Here is a 10463-nt window from a genome sequence, read left to right on the forward strand (position 1 = left end):
GACCTGGTTGAAGAGATGGAAAGATCGTCTGATGTCTACCACGTGAAGTTGACTGATGTCCGAATTATAGGGTATACCTTTGCCTGACCTAGGGCCTACCATCGACCCTGAAGTTTTAGGCGGTGGGCGTCCTAAGTGATCACCCCCCAGCTGCAATGGATAATTGCTTTTTATTATCGGGTTCCCTGGAGTGTATCCTATAGGCGTTCTATGAAAAGGTCTTATATTGTCTTTAGGAAGAGATGAACAAAAAAAAAAGAAAATCAAAGAAAAAGCACATAATATAATTCATGATAAACCGAAGAAAAGTCATAAGAAGATCTAATTAAAAAACATAAGTGGGATCCATACAGCAAACCCAAAGCCATCTCAACTGCCCATACCCCCAATAACCATAGCCTGAATGAATCTGCGACGATCTCTTTCCCTACGCAACATGACCAAACAAGTGGCGATAACTAGAGCCTCCTCGACCATGCTCAAGTCGACATCAGGACTAATAACCAGTTGACCACCATTTCCAGCAGAACAACAAGATGAACCTGTTGCACGTGTATCTGGGCTCCGGAGTAGATAGGCGATTCGCGTAAATTTTGCACATTCCGTCCCATCAATCTTCTCCAAACACAAGGCCTTGAGCTTACCTCCATCTGGAGAGGCGATGGTCGAGTACTTCCATTCCCATTTACATCCCCCTTCTGGAGGCGTAAATGACATGGCCCGGGTGGTCAATTTTCCCTGCACAGCAATTGGCAGAATGACGCCCCCCTCTACGGAGGGTAAAATGCGGATCCAGGGAGAGCAACCTGGCCTAAAGTCAATGGAGAAGAGATCTCCGTGCTTAGGTGATGCAAGAATGGTGTGACTCGATAAGGCCTTGTCTTTGGTGGCTGTATATGCTAAGGTACCGTCGGCGGTGTAAATAGGGATTTCATTCTGTCTCATGGGCATGGGTGGGCGAATTGCACGGATACCCTTTGCTTCGATATGGAATCGCCTGCCTTCGAGGAAGTTGGCCTTTGAAGTGTCCAGTAGTGTGGTGGTGGTGGAAGCGACACTGTGGATGCTGGTTGCATACTCTTTGGATTCGAGCTTGGAATCCATGTCTGGACTTCTGGAAGTGTAAAGGGGTTATAGTATTAATTTGCTTGTAAGTTAAGATATATAGAAAGTAGATGTAGATGATAATAGAATCATTCATCAATATCTGTCTCTCTGACCTAGTTTATATAAATGGTTCTGTCAACGCTGCGCCCTCGTCGTACTCGCTTATATTAAGCTTCTCCCTGGGGAGAACCTTATTGGAGGGAAGGAATACGAGCTTTCCTATTACAGACTAGCGGCTGAGCATCCATGGACGACCGTCGATCGTCACGGGGCACTCACGTTTATCGTGTTGGCGAGAATACGAGCCTTTGCCACAGAAGCCACAGTTATAGTATGACGTGGTTGGAAACAAAACGCGCTTAAGGACCGGGCGAGGTCTATGGCTGTCCGCAGTCGTCACTACTTGCAACAGGGCGATGCCACGTTATGTCTGAATTTTGTACCTTCAGCCAAGACTGTCCCCCGCCAGGGTGGAGCATCACCTCGACTGCCCCTCAATGGGAGTGACTTTTTCCAATGCATGGACGTGGTACAGATCAACGCAGGGCAGACTGAGTCGCTTGAGGGACGCCTTCATAGCCACATTGCAAAAGGAGGCTATCTACCCGTGTCCCAAAACGTCTCCCTCTGGTACGCCTTGCTAAAAGGGGCTCAATAGTCAGCTTCTGGTAAGGCATATTGGGTACACTGCTAGCACTCAATGTTCCTGAATCTTGGAAAGGCAATGTAGGGAACCATTTCCATGGTGCTTTTACATGGTTTAGACATGATACAGCTTAGTTTGTGGGTTTTACTTGGCTGAGAGCTGATTCGGTCAAGCTGACACGCAACTAACATACCCAGCCAAGTTGAAAGCTTTTTGCGGTCTTAAATCCGATTATTACAGCCATGAGTACATCGGAATATATCATGATACAGTTAAACTTCTTTATGCCCACTACCCACAACCACAAAGCGAATAGACCATGGCGTACACCAAGCCCCAACAAGAAAATAACACCGCCTCCACACACGCACATTAGCAAGACCCAGATTTCGACAAACGTAAAGAAGAAAACCAAAGAAACCGGATTCAATAGCATACGCTGCCGTCAATCCTAATTAAACTCTTGCAACTGCGTTGCAAAACCCAAACCAGGCCACCATCCCGCCCGATGCTTAATAAAAAACTCCGCCTCTGGTTTAGCCTTCTCGAACTCTTCCGCATCATCCAAAGTTCCAGCCAAGACAATGATCCCCCCTTTAAATTCCTCACTATCAGCCGTCTTGTATAGGAAGACTCCACAGTTCTCGCAGAAATGCGTCGTCAAGTTCATGCCGCTCTCATGAGTCATTGAATAAGTTTGGGGGGAACCAGATGTGAGTCGAAAATGGCTTCCGGGAATCAGTATATTCGTCGAGCTGCCACTGCTAAGCTTGCGGCAGGTTAGGCAGTGACAGACGGCCTAAATGTAATGGGTGAGCCTTACTGTTATTGCGTGGCAAGTAGGCTGTCACTGTGGTAGGGGGGCTGGGGGTGATAGGTACCTTTTTGAGAGGTTCCGCATCGTACGCGTATTTGACTTTTCCGCAGAGGCAGGATCCAGTTGGCATTTTGATGGATTCAAGTAAAGTGGTATAATGGCAGGTGGCTCCGAGGTGGGTGTTTTATGTCATGAGAATATCTGGGTGGGGTTGAGTAGACTAATATATAATCTGTGATTTTGGCGAGAATGCTCTAGCTTCTAGGATACGGTTAAGCTTAGCATGTTTAACCGCATATAGAGGGGTCTAGATTCCAGGTTTTCAAAGATTCTCAATAGCAATGACGCGGTTATCTATCATAAGCTCAGATTAGCTCGTTTAATTGGCTAAATAGCCAGCTTTAAGTTGCCGACGTTGGAAGACTGAAGCGAGGTCTACACCGGCCGAGAATCACAATCACAAATTTGAAGAAGAGCTATGTTTGACTAAGTCAGCCCACTGGGCCAAGGTTTATTGCTGATAGGGTGATCCGATTATGCTCCGTTAAGTAACTTATCATACTCAGGAGCTATCCCTAATCCAAACCGTGGTAACTCTGTTCTGTACGCTCGATTGAGTTTCGGCGAACAGTGGGTCGAGCCAACACCTGACTGACTGGTGGCATAATTGGATGATGGGCCGGACAAGCTCTAAGCTTGGCTAAATGATTACTAGTAGGGGGTGATATATGGACAACTGAGACTGATACTAGCAATACATATGGTTATTCATCCACGGGTTACTCATAAATAGGTAGGGAGGGAGTTTGTAGCAGTGAAGAGCCAGCCCATGTCACCTAATAATCTGATGCCTCATACAACAATTAACATTATAATTTTCAATGACGGCTATATCGGCGTCGTTATCTCCTTTACCTTCGAAATGCCCCAAGGTATTCGGTTTACAGCCTCGTCATTCCACTAATCAGGATCCGCTATTCGGAGCATATCAAACACTCCCGATTGACACCCACGCCCACGGGCGTACAGCTCCAAGTCGGGAGTCTAAACCCTTAAAAGCGATCCGATCTGTTATTCCATCTAAATCTGCTGATGCTCCAGCTGAAAGCAAAATCCGAACACCCTCTTCATACGCTTCGAAAATTGCACGATTTAATGGATTGGCATATGGCCCTTGCAGATGCCTGATATTCACGTCCGCCGTTTTATGGGGTACTAGATACTCTAAATAGTCTGCACTGCGACGCCCTATAGCACAGTCTAATACACTGCCGAAGTTTTGAATCCTCCCCCAGGTAAGCTTCAAGTTTATGTTTGCATTTCCTTCTTCCACCAAGAGCTCGACAATATCACTGAACCTCTTTGCAATAGCCGCGCTAAATGCGGTGTTGAAGGGTCCAACCCGGAGCTGAAGGTTAACGTTAGCATGCGCCTCAGCCACTAGATATATAACAATATCCAATTATAAAACCCAATTGCATCGACCAGTGCCTTGCCAAATGAATACTGCACACAATCAACTTCCAAGTTGACATCGACGTTGACCTTCTCCACTAGATACTTGACAAGATCCAGTGATCCATTAGTAAACTCGTTTGGAAGTGTGCTGTTGGAAACTCCAGACACTAGGAGCACTGCATACGAATCATCATCGGTAGGCCGCAGAGAACCTGACATGATGCAACTTATTTTAGATGGTAAACAGAAATGTCCTCGCTGTTCCTCGATCAGATTGGAATGAGACCTCTTCGAGAAATTATCTCTGTGCGGACCTTGAGCCTACATACTGTTACAACATGAATGGATATGGGATGAATTAATCCATTTCTGAAGTCATAGCAGCGTATTTTTCAGTGCATTAACCATCATAGACGTTCCACAACATCTATCCTTATAGTACAATTAGAACCGTCCATCGTAAGGCTCCATCAAAGTGTTATTCTCAATCCCAACGGGAAAACCCTCCCCTTCAGAAGTAGTATGACACCAAGGTTTAAGGCCAATTTCCTCCCTCAGCTTGCTTGAAAAGCACTTCGACCACTGACGACGTGGATAATGCTGATTCACATCTTCCACGGTATCCATATGGACATACTCCTTGTGGGCGCCAAGGTTGTCTAATGGATCGTTAGCAATGTACAAGGCTTCGTCATGTTTCATAGTCGAGGGACGGACTCACCAAACTGCGTAGCAAGCTGAATAAGCAAGCCGATAGAATGGATAGTCCCAACCTTCACCGGATCCTGATGGCGGATGACGGCCTCTGCGACACTCTCAGCTTGGGGTGCTGGGGCACCCTTCTCCTTGAGGACGTTCAAAGCGACGATTCCACCATAGATGTCGAATGACATAAAGACGTCTTGGGTGTACTTGTCGATAGTCCCAATGTCGTGGAAGAGGCAGGTGAGTAGCCAGGTTTCGTCGCTGAACTTCCATTCGGGGAAGTGTTGTCTGGCGATTGCAAGGCCTGATAATATAGTTAGGTGGGGAGCGATATATAAACTTTTAGGAAGTGACATTCGTACCGTAATAGTAGACACGCATGCTGTGGTTGAATGTGTGGGCCGGTAGCTCTGCCTTCACATATTTCATGGCATCTTTGACTAGAGCAGTGTCGGGAAGGGGCGTATTTTTGACCAACTGAGGAACGGAAGCCTTGCTAGGTGGCCTTGTGGCAGCTCGCTGCTGAGGGTCGCAGGATACAGCTGTCCAGCCGTATTCTTCCACTTGAGCTGCTCTGGTGGATGACATGGTAATAGGAGGGTCCAATAGTTGTGAGGTTAGGGGCAATTGATGAGATTAGAAGATCTTCTATAAGACACTTTTTTGAATGAAGATTGAATAGATCCAGAGGAAGATGAGTGGTATTTATACGCCTTTGGTGATACCTCATCTCCAGCATTGATCTGAAGAACCGGATAATGAGGTCGAGAAATGCATGACATACTCCAACCCTAGTGGGGCATTTCTTTCCAAAAAGGGCAGTAAATGTGTGTGGGGCCGTTGTGGGCACCAATCACCACAAGCGGCTTTTCTCAGGTCTCGCCTTCATCTCCATGACAAATGTGGCGATACTCTAACACAGGAATTACTGTTGTCATTCTACGTTACTTAGGCAAATCTGTCCCCCCACCGAGATATGTCCGTAACAGATGGCTCCACGAACTTTTATGTCCCTTCTAGGAAAGTGCTTAAGTTCGGGCACGCTCGTCCCTCAAGTCGTAGTGACTCATGTCGGACGAGGAGGTTTCCGTGCCATGTTCGAAATTCCCCAAGAAATTCCATTTATGAACTACCCATGTGAATTAGGCGAGGTTTAGTGGAGTCTTGCCATCATGGCAAATTCCGATGAAAATAAGAATGTCCCCACGATCTCTCTTTGCGCAGATGATGATGCCAGTACGGTTCGAGGTGCTGGTGAACTCAAATTATGTGTTTTGCAATGATGAACTATCATGACTAGGAAGATTGGCATGCCATATCCTCTATTGAATTATGTACGCTATAAAGCCATAAGAAGCATAGGCGTTGATATACTAGGGATATTAGTCATGATACCCAGAAGCAATGTGAAGATTCTAAGTGTCAAAGTAATCATACAATCAGATGTGGCCCCCAGTCAGCGCCACCAGGTATGATATGGAAAGGTCTGATGACGGAGGGGTTCTAATGCCACACGTGTGTACAACCTTCCCCCATGGTCTATTCGTATAGCTTGGGTGGCACAACCCTCTATATAAGAAGCCAGTCGCGTCCCAGCTGCCCTATATTGAATATCCACTGCGAGGACACTGTCTGTTGGGTATCACTCATCTTCCAGAACCTTCTCAAGATATTTGCAGCGTTAACCACATTGATGCATTTTGTTTCGAACCAGAATTTCTCCAGACAACTGATAATGAAGTCTCGCTGGTCTTGTTGTTGGGATTCTAAGCCCGCAACAAACATAGGCCAGAGAATGCATTTGAATAGGGCCTCATCGCACCTCATGGCCTCGATGATAGCAATCAATCCACCCACCAAGTGATTGAGGGGTGTCGTTTCTCTGACAAGAGCATCTGAGACGCGTCTGCCGTATATGAGTGCGCCGGCTTTGTATGCCTCTGCTAACGTTGACAGCATGTTAGTATCATGTGTCGAATGAGTGTCTAGTTGTGGTAGGTCCGATGCCCAGGCCCGGCAATCAAAGTCTTGTGTTAGGTTAAGTACTATGCTGACATTCTCAATGTATGATTGCAGGCTGCCCTCCTCGAGGGGATCTGAACCTGCAAGCATATCCCTACATATTGAAAAGGACCGCAGAGCATCTAGAAGAAACTCAGGACAACCTAAATAGGACTTATCAAGACTCATCTGGAGGGGTGTTGTCGGCTCATGTAGAGAGGGCGTGTTAGATAACAGCCGGGGACGCGTGTATGTTGCTCCGAGTGTGTCAATTCTGATTTTGAGAGTGGTCAGCAAGGAATATGTATACACCAGGAGATTCTTCATTGACACGTACAGATAGATCTGTCTTATAATGAAGTTACGCATCTCTTCGACGGTCTCCCCAAGGCGCTGCTCGGTGCCTCTCCCTGACCCCACGGGTTGAATCTGAGTAATCAATTTCTTGACGCCTTCTAGGTGAATGTTCCACTTGTCGCTTCCGGACTCCAAGAGATCCAGGAAAATCAATAGAAATGCGCTGGCGATTACTGTATCATTCTTATATAATTTCTGATCGCTCAAAGTATGCGATAGCTCTTGTATAGCTTTGTATTTGAACCAAAGAGCATTATGGTGTGCGTCAGTTAATGCCGGAAGGGATGATGTTCCAAGTTCATAGAATGATTGGCCTCCATTAGCCATATGGCGCGCCGAGAGCGCGATAATAGACGTCAATAAGACTGAGTCGCTCAATGCAGCGGGTATTACATTTCTTAAAGGGTTCCTCTTGCTGTCATACATAACGAACAGCTTGCATACGCATTTGCTATCTGCATGTGGTGTTAAAGCTTACTCGGGATGGTTTGGTGGATTAGGTAAAATAGTAGCATGCTTACAATAGTATAGGTAGTATTTAGAAACCTTGTCTAGGCTTGAAGCATAGGGGTCATCTGGATTTACTAGTACATTGTCGACACAGAGATTACGAGGTCCTGCGTATTCAAATTTGCACCGTTAGTTGAAAATATATAATTTTAGCAATGACCTCCCACATTGCACCGGGGGACTTCTTATCTCACCAGGGGTATCCTCACCATACTCCAATGAAGCATAATCATTGGCTATTGACTCGGCATTGGTTATAATCCTTGTGCATGGACCATCTCTCCTTGTTGAGTCTAGGTTGAACTTCGTCACAGAAACGGATGCATCCTTGACCGAAGGAACTTTCTTCTTACCCCGAAAGGCTGCACCTTGGACCCATCGGAAAGGCCGCTTCTGGAAACATTCCAGTCCAGCCTTTTTACATTTCTTGCAAGGAGGCGCAGTCATTTCGCATTCGATGCGCCTGCGGCGACAAGTGTAACAGGAGTTATCCATTATCGTCGACTTTGTCGAAAACGACTAATCCGTCATCGAACTTTCGCTGAATAAATTGCCTGTATTATACGCAAGTTAATTGAGTTATGACAGAGCCATTAGCTGCAATTCCATAGATATTGCCCGCATTGAATGTACGGAGCGGGGAACTGTCACAGTCACATGACTCATATTTGAGGCCTGAGGCAGTCAAGGGCCTGTCAGTCTTTTGAGCCTTTTCAAGTAAGTTCCCCTTCCGTCCACGTGGCGCCAATGATCGTGAACTGCCAAGCCCGGGCTCCCGGGCCGCGGGTAGCCTAGCCCCTTTCAGGTCATGTCAATATCAGTCCACGGTGACGGCGAACGCGACGCAAGGTCAATATATGTTTTGACCAGGCTTCAGTTTCTGCATAGTTGCCTTAAGACTTTGTGCTACGCTAGGACTACCTAGCTGGAGGGAGCCTTGCTCATTCCATTCAATTAGAACCATGGCTGGCAATTAGTACATGACAGCGGGATCCTGTTAAACCTTAACAGAGTGTCATGGCTTACAACAAATCCCGAAATCCCGCTTACCATGAATATGAATGCATCTTTTCGTGTTATGCAAGTTGCCAAGAGAAGGGGTTTCCTCTGAAAGTACGTTCAATTATGGCTGCCCCCCTACAGACTTAGCCTAGATAGGCAACGTTCACCGTTTTTCTAGCCAAGTTCGTCCGCCAGATCGGCATTACCCCATACCTATCTCGTCTAGTGATAAAAGACAAGAGTTGGCGGACAGACACAGCCTTCCCCTCAGAAGCCTACACCAACATGTAGCCCTCAGGCCATAACCAGGCGATTTCACTCAGTCCACGGAAATCAACGACGTCAACTATCGATATGGCCGAACAGCGCACCGCCGCGAACAAAACCTTAGCCCCCCCTGAGCTCAATGTTGAGCGAATTGAGAACCCTCTCCCAGTGATAGAAGTTGAAGAGGAGGATTACTCACCGACAGATTCCGCCCTCGGAGGCAGCGATAGCCAAAGTTACGCCACGTCCCTCCTTTCTGAAGTGAAAAATTACAAGTATGAGAACGGCCGTCGATACCACTCTTACCGTGAAGGGCAGTGTGTGCTGCCAAACGATGAACAAGAGCAAGACCGCGAGGATCTATTACACCACGTTCGAAACCTGCATTTCAGTGGACATCTGTTCCACGCTCCGATCCCAGAGAATGTTGAGAACGTTTTCGATATTGGCACCGGAACAGGTATGGGCTTGCAGTTCGAAACATATACATCGTCTATTCATTCCGGGAAATCCGCTCACTTATCGCTGACCAAATCATAATACAAAGGTATCTGGGCCATCGACTTCGCAGACTTATACCCCAACGCCCGAGTAATCGGCACCGACCTCAGCCCCATCCAACCCGCCTGGGTCCCTCCGAACCTGGAATTCTTCGTCGATGATGTTGAAGCCGACTGGACTTTCAAACGAGACCACTTCGACTTCATCCGCGCATGCGACCTTGCCGGTTCGATCGCTGACTGGCCGAAATTGCTGCGTCAAGCATATTCACACACGAAGCCAGGTGGATGGTTGGAACTATCCGACTTTGAGATGGAACATTTCTCCGATGATGACACACTTCATCTGGCGCCCACACTGGGCGAGTGGTTTAGACTGTTGATTGAGGCGAGCGCGAAGTTTGAGCACCCGATGAAGGTGGCGACTGACCATCAGAGAAATATGATCGAGGCGGGGTTTACGGATGTGAAGGAAAAGATTTACAAGGTAGGTCATTTCCTCTTTCTCCCTCTCTTTCTCTCTCTATCGGGGGTTTGCTACTCCTTTCGTCGATCGGATATTGACTTTAAGTTCTGTAGTTCCCGATGGGTCCCTGGGCCAAAGAAGAACGATTAAAAGAAGCCGGTAGATTCCATCGTGAGGTCATGGTTATGAGTCTCGAGTCGTATGCTCTTGCGCTTTGTACAAGGGTCCTCGGCTGGGCCCCTGTGGAGGTAGCGGTTTTCTTATCTTCTGTGCGGAAAGAGTTGAGAGACCCTAGAGTGCATATCTATGGGAAGTTTCATGTTGTGTGGGGAAGGCGGCCGAGTGAGTGAGCATGACTCAAGCTGAAGTGGCGTTTGTGGATGATGATTAATGACCTTTTCCTAATTATACTAATAATGTACGAATTTCCTTTCTTGGCCTCTTTTCGGGGGTTGCTACTGAAATCAAACAAGTGACTAACAGGACCCTGGGTATATATACACGAAGTATCATTCGTAAGGTCTATAGGCCAACTATCCGATACCTCAACGCCACTATTCGATACAAATCCCGCAAAAGACTTTCCAATATGTTAGCGACAGGCACCAGCCATACTGAGACGAAAAA

At 46.9% G+C, this 10463-nt stretch overlaps 6 protein-coding genes across 6 annotated transcripts; 1 reads left to right on the top strand and 5 right to left on the bottom strand.

Moving 5' to 3' along the window:
* Positions 1 to 369: 369 nt before the first annotated feature.
* Positions 370 to 1104, bottom strand: BDV27DRAFT_169445 (uncharacterized protein; the record flags this gene model as incomplete). The annotated part of the gene is made up of 1 exon (XM_032075034.1): positions 370 to 1104. The coding sequence occupies one exon, from the start codon at positions 1102 to 1104 to the stop codon at positions 370 to 372; it is 735 nt and encodes a 244-aa protein (XP_031921476.1).
* A 680-nt stretch (positions 1105 to 1784) lies between these two features.
* BDV27DRAFT_137812 (GFA family protein) lies at positions 1785 to 2729 on the bottom strand (the record flags this gene model as incomplete). Its single annotated transcript, XM_032069078.1, has 2 exons — positions 2635 to 2729; positions 1785 to 2552 (listed from the first exon to the last, which is right to left on the bottom strand). Coding segments are annotated over exons 1-2 (410 nt in total), but the record flags the coding sequence as incomplete, so codon positions are not given.
* An 829-nt stretch (positions 2730 to 3558) lies between these two features.
* Positions 3559 to 4247, bottom strand: BDV27DRAFT_163627 (uncharacterized protein; the record flags this gene model as incomplete). Its single annotated transcript, XM_032073568.1, has 2 exons — positions 3559 to 3978; positions 4056 to 4247. 2 exons carry the CDS (start codon positions 4245 to 4247, stop codon positions 3559 to 3561), a joined length of 612 nt encoding a protein of 203 aa, XP_031921478.1.
* Positions 4248 to 4438: 191 nt separating this feature from the next.
* Positions 4439 to 5454, bottom strand: BDV27DRAFT_70062 (cyanamide hydratase). The gene is made up of 3 exons (XM_032077341.1): positions 5096 to 5454; positions 4750 to 5037; positions 4439 to 4687 (listed from the first exon to the last, which is right to left on the bottom strand). The coding sequence occupies exons 1-3, from the start codon at positions 5319 to 5321 to the stop codon at positions 4473 to 4475; spliced, it is 729 nt and encodes a 242-aa protein (XP_031921479.1). The 5' UTR covers positions 5322 to 5454; the 3' UTR covers positions 4439 to 4472.
* Positions 5455 to 6287: 833 nt separating this feature from the next.
* On the bottom strand, positions 6288 to 8096 carry BDV27DRAFT_169446 (uncharacterized protein; the record flags this gene model as incomplete). Its single annotated transcript, XM_032075035.1, has 4 exons — positions 6288 to 7008; positions 7072 to 7546; positions 7613 to 7666; positions 7796 to 8096. The coding sequence occupies 4 exons, from the start codon at positions 8094 to 8096 to the stop codon at positions 6303 to 6305; spliced, it is 1536 nt and encodes a 511-aa protein (XP_031921480.1). The 3' UTR covers positions 6288 to 6302.
* Positions 8097 to 8450: 354 nt separating this feature from the next.
* Positions 8451 to 10321, top strand: BDV27DRAFT_137815 (class I SAM-dependent methyltransferase). Its single transcript, XM_032069079.1, has 4 exons — positions 8451 to 8714; positions 8782 to 9330; positions 9418 to 9857; positions 9950 to 10321. The coding sequence occupies exons 2-4, from the start codon at positions 8958 to 8960 to the stop codon at positions 10184 to 10186; spliced, it is 1050 nt and encodes a 349-aa protein (XP_031921481.1). The 5' UTR covers positions 8451 to 8714; positions 8782 to 8957; the 3' UTR covers positions 10187 to 10321.
* The last annotated feature ends 142 nt before the right edge of the window (positions 10322 to 10463 follow it).

Source organism: Aspergillus caelatus (assembly GCF_009193585.1).
Source record: "Aspergillus caelatus strain CBS 763.97 unplaced genomic scaffold BDV27scaffold_337, whole genome shotgun sequence".
NCBI classification, from domain to species: Eukaryota; Fungi; Ascomycota; class Eurotiomycetes; order Eurotiales; family Aspergillaceae; genus Aspergillus; species Aspergillus caelatus.